Source organism: Orbicella franksi, chromosome 8 (genome assembly GCF_964199315.1).
Source record: "Orbicella franksi chromosome 8, jaOrbFran1.1, whole genome shotgun sequence".
Classification (NCBI taxonomy): Eukaryota; Metazoa; Cnidaria; class Anthozoa; order Scleractinia; family Merulinidae; genus Orbicella; species Orbicella franksi.
In genome coordinates, this window is record NC_138152.1 from 13,857,268 (window position 1) to 13,877,114 (window position 19,847).

A 19,847-nucleotide genomic window follows, 5' to 3' on the forward strand; every position below is an offset into this window, starting at 1 on the left:
TGGAGAATGGAAAGATGAACCTAAAAATGGAATGGACTTCAAAAACGGGGAGTCTCCAGGAAACCAGAGAAGAAATGCCAAACTCCTAACTACCATGATTAACGGAGACAGAGCAGAATGGGATTGTACCATGCTTTTTTACGCCATTCTTTTCTCTGATTGTATCGGCCACGGTCTCAATCCAGTGGTCAAATCAATCGTAGATGGTCTCAGAAAGTTTAAGAATGAAGAGTTTGATCACATGGCTAAAGGTCACCTCTCGGATTCAGACTTTCAAATTGCCATTGGTAAAGTTCATGCTGCATTTCAAGGACTTCGTCTCTCTATCTTGCAAATTGAAGACATCAGAAATCAAAGAAGTTTTCCAACAGAGGAGCTAGGAAGGGTCTTGAGAAAGGTTGATGACCTGAGACAGGAACTTCAAGAAAAGGAAAAGAAGCTTCAAGAAAAAGGAAATGAATTACAAGAAAAAGGATACGCACTTGAAGAAAAAGTAAAGAAACTTCAAGAAAAAGAAACGATAGCGTTCGAGTGCGCTTCCCGCCTTGGCTTCAACACAGAGTTGAACACCTTGCAAGAAAGAATAGATTTCTGTCAAAAGAAACTTGAAACAGTATGCGACCAGATATTGTCAGGTAATTTGTTGTAATCAGGGCTGGGTTGTTCGGAAATTGGGTTAATGCTAATCCAGGAATAAAAGTTGACCGAAGTATAAATTTATCTTCTATCCGAGTGTTTTTTGCTCGTTTAGGGTCAGGACTCCTGGTATGGTTAGAGATTATTCAAAATCAAAACAGAAGGCCGAAATGTAAACAGAAAACCTCACCGCAAAGTTACAAATCTCAGATGAAAATTTTTGTTTATTCTGGGTTAGCTTAATCGGGTTTTGAACAAATTGGCCCAGGAGCTCAGCCTTTAGGCTTGGCCAAATCTATTAAAATATTAGATTATGAGCTTGAGATTTCTATCGCGTGATACATGTAGTTGACAAGGCGCAACCCAAGCCAACTGTCACGCATAGAAATCGAGAGCGAATAATCTAGTTGTTTTAGTATAAATCTACTAGTCGTTCAAAACTTCATCTAAATCCTCTTCACAGACACCTCGAAAACGCCAAGAAGTGGCTGTCAGTTTGTTAACAAGGCCTCACTGCTACGCTACTCGCCATCTATCACAGAATAGATAGTGAGTTGTGTAGCCAATCACAGGATGGCATTCGTGATAGAACGCTAGTAGATTTATACTAAATAATAATTATGATATTTGTGCTGTGAGTTGTGGCAGTGGTCCTTGGTTGAATGATATTCCCTTTCACTTCAAATGCATCCTTAAGTCCCTCACACTCGCAGAAGTCGTATACATGTATATTTGCCCTGTTTGTTTTGGTCGTGTCCCCCAGTTGATGTTTTCGAAGATTATAGCACTCTTCAGGATACACAGCAGGAAATTGAAGGTATACTGCAAATCAACCAAGACACAAACAAGGTGGTTAAGGAAGTTTTCAAAACTCAACAAGAGGTACTTCTGAAGCAACAAGAAACTGCTGAAAAAGTACACCAGACCCAACTAGAAGATTGTGACACACTTCAGGATAGTGAGTTAAAACTGTAGTATCAATGTAAACGCAGGTATGGGGAAGTCAGTCATCTCTGAGGCAAACTAGAAAGAGGTTTAAAAACAGAATAATAAGGTTGCAATTAAATATTGAGGTTTGTCTCAGGGTTTAAAAGTTGTGACAACTTTCCTGCCTAAACTAAACTCCCCACGTGTGCCACATATCTGTAATACATGACAGATTTCCGTGACTAGAAAAATATCTCAAGAACTTTGGCCGAGTTTGGATATGGTAAATATCCAATGGTACCTTTTTTGTAATGCTTTGGCGACATTTCAGGCCCATTAGGTCTCGCCATGGGTATTTTGATTACGTTTCACCAGGATACAAACTTAGGCCCAAACTCGCCTAATATGCCACCAAAACTTACCAAAAAGGTTCAATTAAATAATTATTAATATTTGCACGGTTAATTGTGGCAGTGTCCCTTGGTTGAATAATATTCTCTTTTTTTTCCTCACGCTTGCAAAAGTCGTGTATATGTATATTTGCCCTGTTGTTTTGGTTGTGTCCCTAAGTTGATGTTTTCTTTTGTCTAAAATGGGTCATTTAGGCGCTAACGCTAAATGAACCTGTTATCAAATGTATTGGGTTGAAAACAGTCCTAAAGATGCACACAAGCCGTACAGATTGTCAAACCATTTAACCACCTTGCCCAAGTAAGACGTGAATTATTTTCTAATTACAATCATTTGCATTACAATTAGATAATAGTTGATAAGGGAGGAGATCCTGCAAGCTCAGTTGAGCATTTTTTAAAAGATCTCCACAGTATTATTTCACTATTAATATGTAATTAAATACATATTTAAACTGATTGAGAGAATTTGATATTTGGTCAACTATAATATAGTTCAATCATGAAAGCGTTTTGCAGAAATACTTTCAGGTGTAATTATTTGAGCTCTGTTTGGTCCTTTAATACGTAATGCATAGACTGGATTTTAATGTTAAATATGATACATTTTAATCCACATTCATTAGTACCGCAAGAGATCCAAGCCCAGGGCCTTAGGGCTGAAGCTGCCTTTAAAGAAGCCATGGAAAAAGGAAGTGTAGAAGTTTACCATGGTCGTATTATGTTACTTGGCCAGGACCGTGCAGGGAAAACAAGCCTGAAGAAATTTCTTCTTGACATTCCTTTTGACCCAGAAGAAGAGAGCACTGTAGGAGTCAATGTTGAACCAACCAAGTTTGAAGTGGAGATTGACCAAGTTAAGAACTGGCAGTGTACAGATCAGAAGAATCTTGATTTGTCTGAATTTCATGAGGACATAGCAAAGATAACTGCCAAACACATGAAAGCATGGGAAGGTAAAAGCCAGGAGACCACTGACAGCATGGATTTGGAGCAAGAATTAAATGATCCTTCCAGGCCACATGATCTCATCGTTTTGCCTAAGACTGAGGTATTTACTTACTACAATGATTCTATCCTTTGATAGCTGCACCTGGCCTGTTTATTACTTTGCAAGCTCACTATTTAAATAACCAATAGGCACTAATCTTTCACTAAATAAACCCAGGTTTCTAAGAATAGTCAAACCTATGTTTGTGCCTTAGTTCAATATCACATCCCTAATGACCACAGAAAAAAGGTGTTGTCTGTTCAAGATTGCAGGAAAACTTGAGTCTTATAGTATCATTTGCTGGTACCTCCTCTTGCACTTGCATCGTCGTGTTCAAATTTATGTGGAAAGAACTGGCTAATACTTAGTGGTGGTAATGTAATTCTATTTGACCCTAGAACTTTGCTACTTGATTGAAAACCTGCTGAATAACTTTAACTGGCCGGCATAAAGTCAAATTAATGCTTTAGAAACAGCAAGACATGCACTAATTTGAGCTACCCAAGTACATTGTATATTGATACATCGCATTGATCTCTATGAGCAAATGCACAATTTTCAGCCATTTTCGGCAGCGACTGGCAGCTAAAATGGCAATTTTCAAACTTTCCTTGATTTCGAAAAAAAACGAAAGCACTTCAGGACCTTTGAATGGTATTTCAAAAACAACTCACCATAGAGGTTATTTGGGCAAAATATGGAGAAATCCAAAATTTCATGACTCTCATCTCATAATCGATATTTAAAGGAATTGGCTCTTAAGTAGGTACTGAAAACACTGTTTTCAAAATAAATCCTTTTAAAGTTTATGATCAACTAGCACTTATTTAATAGTAATTTTCAATACATACATGTATAGAAGTTTCTAGAAAGTTATAACAGCAACTGTCCAATCTTAAAGGCTTATTTTCTCATTTGGCAAAGGATAAAGCAGGACATCTTGTAACACCGTGGGTAGTTCTAGAAGATACGGTGTATTTAGAGTTCTGTGGCTACCTCCTTGGGCAACAAAGCAGTTACCATTTTATTGACTTAAAATTTGTTTTTGTGTCTTATATTTAATTAGCAGTAATTGGTGATTAGGAAATGCATTCCGTCGAGCATAAGGGGCCAGGTACCCCAGTAAGGGTTAACATCTATGGTTTGGTAAAGTGAAATGTGTTATCAAAAAGACTGAAATGATCAGCTTCATCAGTACCTTTCAGCCTATAATTCAGAAAATATTTGATAAGGTAGTTTTGTTAAATTGGTGCCTCTTGGAGTTAAAATGAATTTGAGCCAGGCGTACAAAGGGGGATTGATATTAGTTACCAGTACCTTTAAGGGATTTCTTTCAAATTTCCATGATGACTGCCGTCAATTTATACTTGAGTTCTCCGTTTAGCGGGCTGGGCAAAAGAAGGTTTGATGAAATCTTTGTAAAAACGAGTATAAGGGAGACAATGAATCATTCTCAAACAATGCAAACCAAAACTCTAACCCTTAATTTCCAGGACAATTTACAGTAGTAGTTTTTAAAAAAAATGCTAGTCACTTTATAGTTTTTGCTTGATGTGTAACACATGAAATCAAAAAGACATGGGAAAATCTTATCGTTGACAAGTCTTCTAACTCAAAGTCACAAATCCTAGAAAAGCATCGAAGTTGAGATGACTATTGACAACAAAACACCAATTTGCTGCTTGATATATACACCAGTAGACACACACACCTCCCTGAGAAATTACTACTTACTTGATAGGAGAGCCCGGAAAATTTCACTTACCATGAGTATCGAAGGAGTAGCTGGAAATTTGGAAATACACAGAAATGCACAGCCCGATTTCTCGATGGCGCGACAGACAAATTTCCATGTGAGTGGGTGTACATTAGAGCAAAGTCAGTATAATGAACACAAGGCTTTAGCCCCTAAAAATATCTTCCGGAACGGCTAAATTTGCTTCCACCTAGAAAATCTCGATCAATTTCGCCTGTATTATGCCACACACCCAGCATGTTCACAGGACACTGACACAAAATGAGGATGTGTTCTCCCTTCGCTTGAACGCAGTAAGGATTAAATATCATTTACCCTTCAAATTCTCTTTAGTTATTTTACCATTTTAACACCTTCAAAAGTACATGCAGCTCATACCGTGTGTGTCTATGGTTTTGTCAAACATTGAAATTGAGATTCTAGCTAGAGCTTGTAGTGTTTTTATTTTGGTGGTTATGTTAGTTCTGCTGACTTTTTTCCTCCTCCTCATCTTCCTCCTCAGGAAGATGCTAAAGGTCTTGAGCAATCAGGTGCTACGCCAATCATAGATGAGTCAGCACCAGATTCCAACCAGGGCAACAAGACAGAAGTTGATCCTTCCATCAGTGATGTGCGACAGAAAAACACACCAGCTGATCAAGATTTCCAGTTAAGAATTGATGGAGCTGCTGGTTTAACACTAGATGATGTCATGGGAAAGGTTGAGGAATGTTTAAATGGTCTGGAATTAAATGATGATGTCAAAGCCAAAGAAGTCATTCTATCTGTGTGGGATTTTGCTGGACAAAACCTGTATTATGCTTCACATTCTGTCTTCCTTTCTTTTAGAGCTGTTTATGTTTTGGTGCATAACCTCACCAAGGATCTGAGTGCTCAAGCGAAACCTTGTGCCAAACAGGGGACTCTTGATATTTGGCTTGAAAACCCAACTAATCAGACAAATTTGGACAATTTGTTGTCCTGGTTAGTTTCTGTACACTGTATTCGACCCACAGCAGATGAAGCTTCCAGAGTCTTGAAGGAAAAAAGTCCGCCCTACCTCCGTCCTCCAGTTTTTGTTGTAGGTACACATGCTGATAAACCATTCAAAGACATCAGGGACACAGAAAAGCACATCAAGGAGAGCATTTCAGGAAAGACATACGCGAAGCATGTTGTCAGGCCATTCTTTGCTGTTGATAACACGAGGTCAGCGCGTGACTATGGGGTTCAAGCACTGCAGAACAGGATCTTGGAAGTGTTGAAACAGGAACCATACATGGGTGAAAAAGTACCTATCAGGTATGGAGCTGTAAATTAAAATTTTTACTTCAATGGTAGATGCTTTAGAATAATCTAATGATCAAAAGCAGTGGATTCTGAAGTAGATGTCTTGCTCTCATGATGAAAAATATAAATTTTAGAATTTGCTATACATATCCCATCACTGTGACTGAAATTACAAAGAATTTTAGATTTCTTTTCTTTTTGTGTAGTCTCCGCGACAGAAAACAAACTATTTATTTAATTAAAAGCTTACAAAGGAAAATTCAGGGCAAACTGTTGCAGTACAATTTGCCTTCAAGGGCAAATTCGATCTTATCAAACTTGAACCAAGGAAGCTTCATTTCGTCATTCACAAAGAAAATTTAAGGTTTAAAAAGGTTGCGGAAACTACATTTTGTGAATGGAAAGTAATTAATTGTTACATAGGTCTAATGATGAGGTCAGTTTGAATCAGCAGTTTTAGAAAAAAGGACCAGTAGTAGAATGCAGGCTTTTAACCAGATGGGTGTCCAGGCGTCCTGAATTGAATTGCTTATTCGAGCAGGCCCTATGGCACATTTTGGATGGCCACTTTTCAAATTCTGGCTAAAAGCCTGGTAGTCTGTCTTGTGGTCTTTCCAAAAGTTTCAGTGTTTATTTTTTTTCCCTAAACAATCAGTTTATTTGTAGTCTCCGCAACAGCTATTTCATGATTTTTTTTAATAAATTCTGATTTATATATGTCAATGGGCAATATCATTTGAAATTTAAACATAACTGTAGCTCAGTAATTTGAAGACTTTAAAAACTGATGTTCAGGGACAAAATACTGTGGAATGACCCAATACCAATATTATCCCAATTTTATATTACCAAGAACTCTTCAAACAAGTTTCTATGTTACTTGAATAATGTTGTCTTTCTCAGGTGGTTCCACTTCGAGAAAGTTATTGAAGCTTTAGTGGCGAAGGAAATCTATCACATGGAGCTCGACCAACTTCTAACAATTACCAAAAGATTTTGCCGTATACATGATGAAGTCGAATTGCAAACCATGTTCAATTTCTATCATGATCTTGGTGTGATTGTGAAGCATGGTCGGACTGTAGTTTTGCAGGCACAGTGGCTGATTGATCTCCTCAAGCAACTTATTACAGTGCGACCGTTCGATGAAATGGTAAATAACGATACTCCACATGTGAATAATAAAATCTGTTTTGGGGTCAAGAATTGTGGCAGCCAACCTTTAAATTAAATGTTCAAGATGCTAAGCTGTTAGTCATGCAAAGGACATATTGCCATGAAACTGCATGGCAGAAGAGTTTCTGGATGATTGTCAAAAAAAGGTGCTGAAATTTTTATGTCTGCTATATAAGGTCAATGATTTTAGCTGCTCATCAAAACTGATAACTGTGTTTGTGCGTGGACGGTGTGGGTATCTGTCAATCAGGACGGCCAAACAAAACTTATATATCTGGGGTTCTGATTTCGTGATTAGATTATTTAATGGAACCGACTGAGTGAAAGTTATGTACAAATGACGTCTTTCTGTATTTTTTTTTTTTTTTTTTTTTTCAGGTTCCCCTGTACTCAGATTGCTGGGAGGAGCTTGAGGAAAAGGGCAATCTCAGGATGGATCTTGTCGATCATGTTTTTGCAGATTTCATTCAGAAGGGCCTTTCAAAGGAGGATATTTTAAACATGATGGAGCTGTATGGTTTAATTGCTAAATTTTCCTTCTGTCCAATGGATGGCGAACGTAAACAGAAGTACTTTGTACCATCCTTGCTCAGGTCGCCCCCTTCAGGCCTGTATGAGATAAAGCCCTCTAAGTGTGATCCTTGCCCACTGTATCTACACTTCCCTGATGGCTTTGTACCTCATGGGCTCTTTGCTCAACTTGTGTCAAGATGCATAGTTTGGTGTTCTGGGTGCAGCCCCGAAATACCTGAATTGTACCAAAATGGAGCCATGTTCTTCTTCATTGGAAAGCAACACATTTTTGATTTGGTTCTTATTTGCAGAAAGAGCTTTATCAAGATCATATTGACACGAAATCCTCAGGCTTCAGCTCCTTCTACCACATATTCAGCGACAAAGGCTCGTGAAGTCCGTGTCTTTTTCGAAGGCACATTGGAAAAAATGTCAGAAGAGTTATCCTGGCTACGTAACCTGCGGTTTGAACTGTGTGTTGCCTGTACCCATTGCTTAAAAAGTCCTGACCAATGTAGCAGGCATAGTTCCGTTCGCTGTGCTCACGATGACTGCCTGCGTGACTGTCTTCTTCCGTTACGTCCGGAAGAACAGCTGAACTGCCGGAAGAACTACGCCAGGGAACAAATCAAAATCTGTGGATTGGAAAAATGGTTGCTGGTCCATGAAATTGAGGTAAAGATCCTTTCAAACTTCGATAAGTAGCAGTTGCATTTTAAAGTGTTATTTCTCCCATTGAATTTGACAGGGACTAGAACTCTTTAGATATCAGTTTCTCCCAGCACCTCACCCAAAAATTACAATTACATGTAGTTTTTTATTATTATTATTATTATTTGCTTTTTGTTTGTTTGTTTGTTTGTTTGTTTTTTTCTAATATTAGGACTTCATTAAGGACTAATTTCTACCAGAAGCCCTAATATTTGAAGAATAAAATATCCACGAAATACAGATTCGCACGATATTTTCTGACGGTCGTTGGTACGAAATAAAGAGAGAAATTAGCAACAAAATAGCCGTCCTACTCCGATTTGACCATAATTTTATTCCCTGGACCAACTGATAAATGCATTGTGCCAGGATCATGCCAAGGTCAAGGTTACTCATGTCCAACGTCTGATCATAAAACAAAGGATTTAGGGACCGTTCATTTTTTATGAGGGAGGGGGGGCTGGTGGGATTTGGGAAGCACCATTTAAAAATCGCATGACCCCCCCTCAGCTTACCAATTTTTTCACATGGCCCCCCCTTATAGCGGTCATTTTTTGGGATGACCCCCCCCCCAAAAAAGAAAATTGAACAAACAATATTTAGATTTCAACTTTTGTAATATTTCTCTATTATCCCCCTACTTCACGTTATTGTGCTCACTATGAAGACAATATTTACAATCTCTATACGACAGAGAGCTGTTGTTTAAAAAACAAATCAAAAGAAAGAGAAGTCAATTTCGGATCTCCTAGTTATGGCTCGCCCTGAGCGTGTGGCATTTGGCCTCTCGTTGGCATCTTCCTCATCTGAATTGATGAATGCAAGAATGACGTCACTTGAGTCATCTTCTCCCCTAGAGTCAATGGCATCACTGTCATACTCATCATTGTCACTTCCATCCGTTTCACTGCTGTCAGCACTTGCCCTGTTGTCATTTTGTGTCAATGTCCTGGCATTTCTCTGTGTTGGTTGGCCAGCTCTGAGAGGACTCTTCTGCTGCAAGCATGAATGTCTTACAATTGCCTTTACTTTCTCACTCTTGCTGCTTTTCAAATGCTGCTTCAGCCCGTGGTGGTTTGAGTACTTGTTTAGTTCTGGAACACGTAGCGTTTTAAGCTTGGTTAGATCTTCGCATAACTCAGTCCAAAGATAATCCTCCTCCCTACTTAACTTTGCCTTTTCTTCTGCTCTCTTTTTCCTTTTAAATTCCAGCACTTCGAGATGCTGAAGATAATCCACCACAAACTTCGATTTGACAATAAACTTATCTGCAAATAGAGCAACGCTCTCTGGGTCAGATAAAACCAGCCTGCCACTTCCATGCTCTTTCTTCTTTATATTGTTAATCCAATCGGGGAAAGAGCGCATTACTACATGAGCATCATGAAAGAGGCTCATTCCAAAATGCGCAATAATGGCGAAAGCGACGAGTCGTTTAAGAAAAGGTATACAGCTGAACGATCCAGGCAGTTTGACATCTTACATGCAAAAGAAGCAATTTTTCTAGGTGCGGATGGCTGTTCAGAAAGGGCGAGTGAGTTTTCCATGCAAGGGTACCAGTTGAAGCCCAGTGATGGAAGAAAACTGAACTTCTCCGTCAAAGAGCACAGAGCAATGGTGGAAAAGTTGAATGTCATATTGAAAGATGTAAAGGAATACGATTCCACACTCTTTCAGTCCAATGGGCTTGCTTTAAAGCAGGGCGAAGAATTTGCCCACAGTTTTAATGTAAAACAGATCAAATGTTTAGAAGCTAAGTTGACGAAGGTTACGCAGGACATGGAAGCACTAGAAAATAAGAACAGCAATTATAACAGCATATTCAAAGGCATACTCAAACAGCACATCAACAAAAGGAGAAGGAAAAAAGAAAACCGCAGAAAGTCAAATGAAAGAAAGAGGAAGCGGACTGAAAACAACGTCCAACGAGTTTATGGAATCTGTGTTGGAAACCCGCTAGGAAATGATCTTCCACAATGCCTTGTATACCCTCCTAGAACGGCCGTCCCGCAAGAGTGTCTTAAAGTTGAGGATGTTGCCACGTCGATATTTAGAAGAGATGGGCCATACATCGCACAGCTCTTGGAAGGGAATTATTTCACCAATGCTGCAAGAAGCAGAATCACCACCAACCTTGAGCGGGAAGTCAGAGATTATGTTTACACCTTCATGTACCCTGAAGAGTACACTCTGACGGAAAGCATTGCTGCTTCTTACAGCATTGGTGAAAGAGACTCCCATAGCAGCACAAGCAGCGACGAAGAACTCGACGACAGCGGAGATGAAGATGAGTGCCAGTGAAAGTTGCATTCGAAAATAACAGTGTTAAATACTTCTTTTCAGTAGCTACAAATGCTTTTTGCCGCCAAACGTTTTTTTAAAGCAGAAGGAAAGTTTGTAATAAATTTATATCCTGCCTTCTATGTTTATTCTATAGCAATTTTTTTGATATTCAAACATGCCATTTTAAAGTTTTACTAAAATATTTCACGTGACCCCCCCTTTTTCCCTTATTTTTTTGGGATGGCCCCCCCTCGACAGCCATTTTTTTTCGCATGGCCCCCCCCCAAATCCCACCAGCCCCCCCTACCTTATAAAAAATGAACGGTCCCTTATGTTACTTGGCCAGGACCGTGCAGGGAAAACAAGCCTGAAGAAATTTCCTCTTGGCATTCCTTTTGACCCTGAAGAAGAGAACACTGTAGGAGTCAAACTTGAAGCAACCAAGTTTGAAGTGGAGGTTGACCAAGTTAAGAACTGGCAGTGTACAGATCAAAAGAAACTTGATTTGTCTGTGTTTCGCGAAGACATAGCAAAGATAACTGCCGAACACATGAAAGCAATGGAAGGTAGAAAACAGGTAATAAATGATCCTTCCAGGCTACATGATGTCATCGTTTTGCCTACGATTGAGGTATTTACTTACCACAATGATTTCATCATATAACAGCTACACTCGTCTGTTTATTACTTTGCAAGCTCGCCGTCTAATCTTTCACAAACTCAAGTCTCTAAAAATAATCAAACCAATGTTTGTGCCTTAGTTCCATGTCACACCCATAATGACCACAGAAAAAAAAAGTGGGGTCTGACAAAATTATGGCACCTATAGTCAGATCCGTTGACTTGTACATTAGATAACTTCCATATAAAACTGTGACGAATTATGCAAATTTTTTTCACATATTTCTTTATATAAAAGGAGCACTACATTAAGCTATATTAGTTTCGATCATTGGGGTCTTCACACTTCTTCTAATAAGCATTTGCCAGCGCCAACTGAAAATAATCAAATTCCCTCCTTCCCCTGACCTACAACAAAAAAAAACAAAAATTGAAAAGAATGGCATCCCTTACCTGTATTTAGCCTGTGATCATACCCTTCCCCCTGTGTCTCTTGTTATTTTTCCAATTTCCTGTGATCGCAGGTTACCCCCGACAGGGGTAATCAGTCTGATTATAGGGCTGACCTGTCAAATGTTATGGTCACAGCACGGACTCCCGGCTTTGACAACAGCTTCTCTCCAGCGCAGGCATTCTTGTGGCAAATTAGAATTGTCAGTGTTCAGCTGTCACTTTGGTTGATTCTTTGCTATTTATTCTTTCACCAGTCTGTGTTTCAAGAGTGATTTTCGTTTAAAAAATAAAGTAGAATAAAGATTCCCATTTTGTCCATTTGGTACAGGTTGACCAGTGTGACTGAATCTATTGAGTGAAATTCCCTAGAGTCACTTATTCTCCAAAAATTCCCAAATTCCCTAGGCTGCTGTTTGCAGCTGAGATTGCAATCTTAGCAGCTTGTACAAGCCCTATAATCTACTGATGGTTCAAACAAACTTTACGCTGAAATAGTTAAAGACAATATTTAATCCCCCTTTATTCCTTACCATATCCTAATTACCGTGTGATGTGTGCATACAGTCGTATGCAGGCAGGCACAAGGTAGTACAACCCAGGAAATTCAAGCATGGGCTTCAATGTCCTAGGTTCACTTTGTTCCTGGATTCTTTATATAATACAATAACTATAGAAATCATAAAATACCAATTGGTAATTGTAAGATATTGTCCTGGATGAAATCAAAGCTCCTTAACACAACAAGAAAATAATTGACAATACAGTGTGTGACTTATGACTTATTTCTACAATTATCTGATGTCAAGTCATTATACTTTTCTTCAGAAATGTGCATGTTCTGTGACGTTCAACAGTCAAACACCTAGTTTCCAGAATCCTCTTTTTCAATAGAGTGAAGAGATAAACAAATAGACCAAAAGTTATACGTAGTATATAAAATACATTTAATTTGTTTTGCACAGCAACTACCATACATTGCACAGTGATTAGGAGCCAACAATTTAAATTTGACTTAATGGTGCTGAGTCGCAACTTCTGAGACATTAGGTTCTTCTTTTTGCAGACATCACACTCAGATGAGATTACAAATTATGCTGCACAAGTGAAAGAGCAAGGCAATGGAAGTTATTCCTCAAAGAGTCAATTGGAAGTTACTATCCTAGGATCCAGTTGGGGTTTTCCACGTTTTGATTCTTCATTCTTTTCCCAAGAGTTGGCTATTCAATTGGCAAAATTTGCTGAGGTTAAGGTCAGATTTCTGGTCCCACAAAATTCATCCGGTGAAATTGATAAGGGAGCAGCTGCCAGGTATGGTGTTACCATTGCTGAAGTAGAGGAGCAACCAGGTTTTTATGACCCTACTGATTGGTTGCTTTTCCCACCACGAGACCTCACTACTGACATCGTAGTTGGTGCAGGTGAAAAGCTTGGCAAAATTGCAAATCTTTTCAAGAAACAACACCAGTGCAAAAACATTTATGTTGCCAATGACCCTTTCGAGGAGAGGCGACGTGAATTAGTTTGCGGCGAGTTATGGGAAGATAACGGAAATGTTGGACTTAGTCGAACGGCTGATCTTGCTGTTGCCCCTGGACCTAAGATTTCTGACAATCTTTCGGCTTCCCTCCGTGGCCACGAGAAACATGTTTTCAAACTCACTCCTGGTATACTTAGTGAATTTTCTAATGTTAAACAAGCTACTGCTGAGCAAACAAAATTTCGTATCTTAATGCTTGGCAGTGGAAACCCTGACAATTTTGAACAAGAGAGTCTTAACACTGCCGCGCAAGCAGTGGCAGAGTTGAATGACAAATCTTATCACCTTTTGTTTGCTGGTGCCGCAGAAGGGGAACATGAGCGATTTGCTGAAAAATTTTCTCAGTGTGGTGTTTCAAAAAGTCAGCGAACCATTCGAAGCCTTCCCAAAAGCAGAGAAAAGTTGAAAAGCTTGTTCTGTGAGGTAGACCTGGCCATTATGCCCTCAAGTGAACAGGGATTTGGAATGATGGGTCTCGCAGCATTATCTTCTGGTCTGCCCGTCCTAGTACATGAGGATTCGGGATTTGGTGAAGCCCTGAAAGAGGTCAAATATGGAACATCATCTACAATGGGTTCTGAAGATGCGAATACCTGGGCAAAAGCAATCAAGAGGGTGCGAAAAACAGACAGGAAGATAAGGCTTCAGGAGGCCACATCACTACGTTCAGATTATGATGAGAAGTACAGCTGGGAGAAACAGTGCGGAGCTTTGGTTCAAAAGATTTTGACCATGGTCTCTGGTATGAGTTTCATTGATACTTTCTGTCTTTTCAGAAGTTACAAATTTCAATCAATTATTTGAATTATGTCAATATCTTTTTGCATTTAAGACAGGTAATCAAAGGGCTTTGTAAAACCATTCAAATGTGTTGTAACCTTCCTGTGTACCATAATTATAAATCAATTTTTGGAAGTTATGAAAACAGTTGAGGGCAATCCACGTCACCGAAATATCTTTTTTTCACATACTTCTCTTTAGCAGTTTTTGTTTAAAATTTACAAGTGCAGATATTCGTCACATGGTACTTAACGATCAGCAGAAGAGGAACTTTGATTTCAACTCTCAAAAGCTGCCAATATTTTTGTTTAAACGCCGTTACCGACATTACAAAAAAAATCAATTTTACATGTTCAAGTTGACAGTGTTATTCCTGTGAATCAACAAGTGAGACATAAATTCTATAGTTACAATAAGAACATAGCTGCTTCATAATTTTATGAGACTTTCTCTACCAAACGATGAGAAATGTGCCTCCGAATTTCAAATGTGTAAGATTTGGTCTTTCATCCTCTGTTAAATCAGTAGATAGGTGTGTAGATATTGCCCTCCACCGTTATTACTAAAAATAACTTAAATCCGAAAGACATTTTTTAGTCTGGGTAAACATTTAGTTAAGAAGCCTTGTGTGTCGTTTTCCCTCATAATGTCTTTCATCTTTGTTTCAGCCCAACCAGACCAGACAACTGACCCACAATCATAAAATGACGAAAACTGTTGCTTCTTAAGGTGTCACGGGCAAACCCATCACTGTGTAGAGACGAAAGGACATTGGCATGTACAGTGTATTATCAAACTTATTTTAAGAGCAGCCAAATGCATTTTATTCGAATTTTAGAATAGGGACGTTTAATGCAATGTTTCATTAGCAGCGTTGACAGCCAGTGTGCTGTACTAAGGCCACATTTCATTTATTTATGAACTTAAAGTATGCTAGGTTGACGTATTCTTGAAGACTATTGAGTATTCATGCGACAACCTCTAGGTGTTGGCAAATGGTGTACATTTAGGGTACATTTTTAATTGGTATAATACAAGTCAAGCTTGACTAGTTATTCAAGATTCCAGGTTGAGTAGTCTTGTACAGTTTTCATCGCCTTAAGGTGTCGGCACTGAGAGTGGTGCACATGAAAGGCGTGAAATATTTATTATAGTATAAGTTTTTCATCTTGACTTGTTATTCAATACTACAAGTAGAGTGGTCCTGTAGTACAGTTTTCATAGCCTTAAGGTGTCGGCACCCAGAGTGGTGCACATTAAAGGCATGAAATGTGTATTATGATATAAGTTTTTAATTTTGACTTGTTATTCAAGACTACAAGTAGAGTTGTCCTGTTCATAGCCGTAAGGTGTCGGCACCCAGAGTGGTGCACATCAAAGGTATGAAGTGTTTTTATAATATGTTTTTAATCTTGGCTTGTTATTCAAGATTACAAGTAGAGTGTTCCTGTAGTACAGTTTTCATAGCCTTAAGGTGGCGGTACCCAGAGTGGTGCACATTAAAGGCCTGAAATGTTTATTACCTGATTTTTTATTCAAGACTACAAGTAAAGTGGTCGTGTAATACAGTTTTCATAGCCTTAAGGTGTCGGCACCCAGAATGGTGCACATCAAAGGCATGAAATGTTTATTACTTGACTTATTATTCAAGACTACAAGTAGAGTGATCTTGAAGCCCAGTTTTCATAGCCTCAAGGTGTCGGTACCCAGAGTGGTTCACATTGAGGGCATATTGGTATAAAATTAGTGTGTATAATGTAACTTTTTTAAACTAGACGTGTTGAAGACTAGAAGTAAAGTAGTCGTGTACTACAGCTTTATACAGGTATTCAACCATACGTCTCGGCCCCCAGAGTGGTGCAGACCAAGGGAAAATTTTAGTACGTTGTGTACTGTACATTTTAAAGCTAGCTATAACTATTTAGGATTCAGGATAAAGGAAAAACTAAACAAAAACAGAAGATTTTTGTTTTTTTAAAAAGTAGAGTGGTCGCGCAGTACAGACTTCATAGTCTCTTAAGGTCTCGGTACCCAGAGTGTGCACATCAAGGGAATTTTATTATAATGCAAGTTTTCAATTTTGACTTGTTATTTCAAGACTGCAAGTGGAGTAGTCCAGTGAGGTGTCGGTACACAGAGTGGTGCACATCAAAGGCATAGAATTTTTATTTTGTAATGTAAGTTTTTGACTTATCACTCTTAAAGACTACAAGTAGGTGTATCTTAGTTATCCTCAGTTTAGTACAGCTTGCTTTTCAAGCAACTTTATATCCATGTTGATTGTGTGTTTTAAATTTATTTTATCAGACTACATGATTGTATTTTTTTGTTTTTATCGTGAGCACTAACTTACAAGTAATTGCTTTGCTACCATCGTGTATAAATAAAGGTTTCAACTTATTTTTATGTTGAGTAAAGATATTGTAGTAGACATAGTAAGAAACAAGATACCAAAGCAGAGTGATTGTTTTGTGCGATCACAAGATTTGGACGCTGTCACAGCGTCATTTCTCAAGTGAATGTGGCGAGAATCTATTTGTCACGTGAGCTTGGGTGAACCAAGTTACTTGCCAAAACATTCCCGTATAGGGTCGGAAGCTTGAAAATAAAACAACTTCAGGAGGAGAATTCGTAAGGCCTTGATAATTCTGTGCCAGTCCCCGACACCAAATCGAGACCGTGGATATGAACTTCCAGCCCTATACGGGGATGCTTTGGCACGTGACTTGCTTCAATTAAACTCACGTGACAAAGAGATTCCGGCCACATTCACTTGAGAAAGACGCTGTAACAGAGTCGAAAGTTTATGATCGCCAAAACGTTGACTCTGCCTCGGTATCTTGTTTCGTATTATTTCTAGATTGTTCATTAACTGATTGTTTGATTGACAAACAGATTAGAATGAGTCTCAAACTGTGCTTAATGTTGCCACATGGAACTACAGGCTGCTCCAGGTTACATCATTCTCAAATTGAGAGCATGCATAAAATCGCATAATGTCATGAAAAATTACCAGCGACTTCTGATCTAGAAATACCTCAGTGTCTTCCAAACAACGTCCACACTACCAAGGAGAAATTTGAAAACGTTTTTTTTTTTCCTACGCTTAGGCCTACCGTCCACACTAATCCGTCACGAAAACGGAGCTTTTCGAAAACGCTCTTCGGACTGGAGGAATTTGAAAAACCCCGGCTTATCATTTTTGTGTGGACAGAGAACATTTTGAAAACGGAGCTTTTCGAAAACAATGATGCCACGATAATCATGTGATTTCCCTTACTGAGTTTTCCTCAAACACAAATCCAAGCAAATTGTCCGGTAATTGTTGCGCTTTTAAATTCCTCAGGCGTTGTGTGGGGACACATTTGATACGTTTTTACAGTGAAATCTACGTTTCCAAATTCCTCCAGAGTAGTGTGCACGGGGCCCGGTTTTAGCTTTAAGAACAGTCGAGCTCCATCTCTGTCAGGGAGCTTAAAACATTATGTTGCGTTAGAACTGAGCCTGAACAAAATGTACATTCAACAAAGGAGAAATTAAGGCAGATAACAAGGCTGGACACCGGGGCAAAATGACCGCACACGCTCTAAGCTGCTCGTGCCATTCGTAAGCGACAGAGATTGGATAACATGATAGCGTTAAAAGAACCTGAATCAAAATGATATCCATTTTTAAATCCCAGACATCATCTTTTCATTTCACAAGGCTAAGGTCGCGACGAAATACATGTAGCTAATGTTTTATCTCAAATACAGTTTCCCTAGATATGTTTCTTTCATATATCTTTTTTTTGGGGGGGAGGGGGGGGGAATTTGTGGCTTTTACTACCGTAGTATTTGTTTTTCTCAAAGTCGACGTGCATTCGTATCGAATTTAAAAATGATCATGTAAAGCTTTTCAAAAGTAATTCCCATAGCGTCTTTGTCGAAATTACAATAGCTTGCAATGTCTGCAGATGTGAATAATATTATAAAACCTGTTTCCGTCCATTGATGGCTTGAAATTAGAAGAAAAGGATGCCTTATTCCTTTCAATACCTACTTCCTAACACTAAGTATGTACAGTCATTTTTTCCGCTGTGTTCCCGAACACAGGAGAAAGTGTGCGTGACGAGGCAAATGAATGTCTGAGTGGGAGGCTACGAAAAACGAAAGCAGGTTGCTAAAATCACCCCACGAAATATCGCCTCTTAGCCTGCCGTTATGGTTGATTGCTTGGCTTGGGAAGACGTCGAAGACAGCGAGAAATAGGCGGTTTCAAGGCTGAGTCTGACGTCGAGAATCGTGTTAATGACCTTTTAGTATCCCCCTATATTAGAGGGATAAAAGAGACCATAGGGATAGAACTTTATGCCACCTTACTCATTCGACTCTTACTGATGTTTTGCTTATCTTTTTTAAAATTCGGACCACCGGTAGGCCGTAGGATAGGCCACAGGGTTGGCCATAGCCTACACCATGGCCTAGGCTATGGTCTACCTTACGTTTTGTCCAAACCCATCGCTGAGTGATGGTCACTGGAATCCTGAGAGCAGAGAGGTAATTCTATCTATGGACTTCTAATTAACATCATTTCAAAACAAAAAAGCTACATACACGAGAGTCAACAAAGATCTTATCTTTCTTCTATAAACTATAAAGCACGTTTAAGAGCACTCAGCTAGTCGTGACGCCATTAAAAGCTTCAGTTTGTCTAGACGCGATCGGCGTGTTTACAGATAAAACACACGTGGGATTTCGTCTTCACGGCCCGCTTTCGACATACCGAACTGTAAGATTCGGTAGCAATCAATATTAAAACTTTCACTAGACATGGCTCACGATAGTTTTAGAACGGCACTTGCTTCCTGGGTTCTCGCCGAGAATACTACCAAGATTTTGCTTCCACGCAGGATTCTCGCCGGGATCCCCGAGGAGATCTTTTCTTGATAATGGCGAGAACAGATTTTTTGGCGAGATTCTTGCCGAGATTCGCGGCGGGAATGAGAAGGATCCCGCCGGGAAAACGGTTCTTATTTTAGCAAAAATTGTGATGCTCCAAGTGGGTAGTAGCAATGGTGATGATAGCACAACAAATTTTACCAGGAGCAGTGGTGAATTCAATTTGAAAAGTCTAAAATCCTAGCTGGGCCCTGTCAAGGCAGTTTTGCTGTCTTTACAGCTGTAGGTAAAAATTTGGCAAAAAAGAAAAAATACTGCTCAGAACCATACATAAGATATGCACTGGCAAAACTGTTCTGGGGATGTCAAATTAACTTAGCAAGCGGAGAAAATCAATATTATTTTTTGCCAATTTCTTCAAGACTATTTTAGAACTCAAAAAGATAAACCATGCGTTTTTGTCAAGTATCTCTCCACGTTCATTTCTATTATTTTGACATCTTGGTGATAATAAGGCCTTGCAAGATCTTGGGAGATTTTTTTGAGGTCCTTTTCTCATCTGGATAAAAAAACAAAACAAAAGCACATCAAGTTAGATGAATAAATAAGATTCTGTTTAAGAATATCAAAGTTTTTTCAGTGGCCTTAATGCTATATTTTATGAATGATTATTACACATACTATTGCAAAGTGCTGGTATTGATTGTCACCAAAAAAAACCCAATTTCGATTACAATTGGCTTTACCATGGCATTTTCATCGTTTAAACACCATAAAAGTGCAGTAGAAATGTTAGTCATCGCTAAATCATGGCATTTTCATGGCATTTTCATGGCATTGTGTCTGTAATCCTACTGCATTGCTGCTGAAACAGGAAAATGGCATGAAAATAGCACGAAAACTA

The 19,847-nt window shown here is 38.9% G+C and overlaps 2 protein-coding genes across 10 annotated transcripts in view; both read left to right on the plus strand.

The window, feature by feature from the left end:
* Window positions 1-552: 552 nt before the first annotated feature.
* LOC145494693 (uncharacterized) lies at window positions 553-16,472 on the plus strand. Of its 9 annotated transcripts, none has more exons than XM_081474249.1 (7): window positions 553-635; window positions 2,600-3,024; window positions 5,223-6,001; window positions 6,893-7,142; window positions 7,544-8,353; window positions 12,810-14,018; window positions 14,732-16,472. In XM_081474249.1, the coding sequence occupies exons 2-7, from the start codon at window positions 2,656-2,658 to the stop codon at window positions 14,789-14,791; spliced, it is 3,477 nt and encodes a 1,158-aa protein (XP_081330375.1). In that variant the 5' UTR covers window positions 553-635; window positions 2,600-2,655; the 3' UTR covers window positions 14,792-16,472. The 9 variants fall into 9 exon arrangements, 7 of the variants coding, with proteins under 7 accessions (XP_081330375.1, XP_081330376.1, XP_081330374.1 ...); XM_081474250.1 differs by lacking the exon at window positions 553-635 and adding an exon at window positions 1,410-1,453; XM_081474248.1 differs by lacking the exon at window positions 553-635 and adding an exon at window positions 1,509-1,594.
* Window positions 8,815-19,847, plus strand: part of LOC145494796 (uncharacterized) — a 101,824-nt gene continuing 90,791 nt past the window's right edge. The window contains exon 1 of the mRNA XM_081474369.1: window positions 8,815-11,005. Within this exon, the coding sequence (XP_081330495.1) occupies window positions 9,710-10,690 (981 nt within the window). The 5' untranslated portion in view covers window positions 8,815-9,709 and the 3' untranslated portion in view covers window positions 10,691-11,005. The remainder of the gene's footprint in view (window positions 11,006-19,847) is intronic.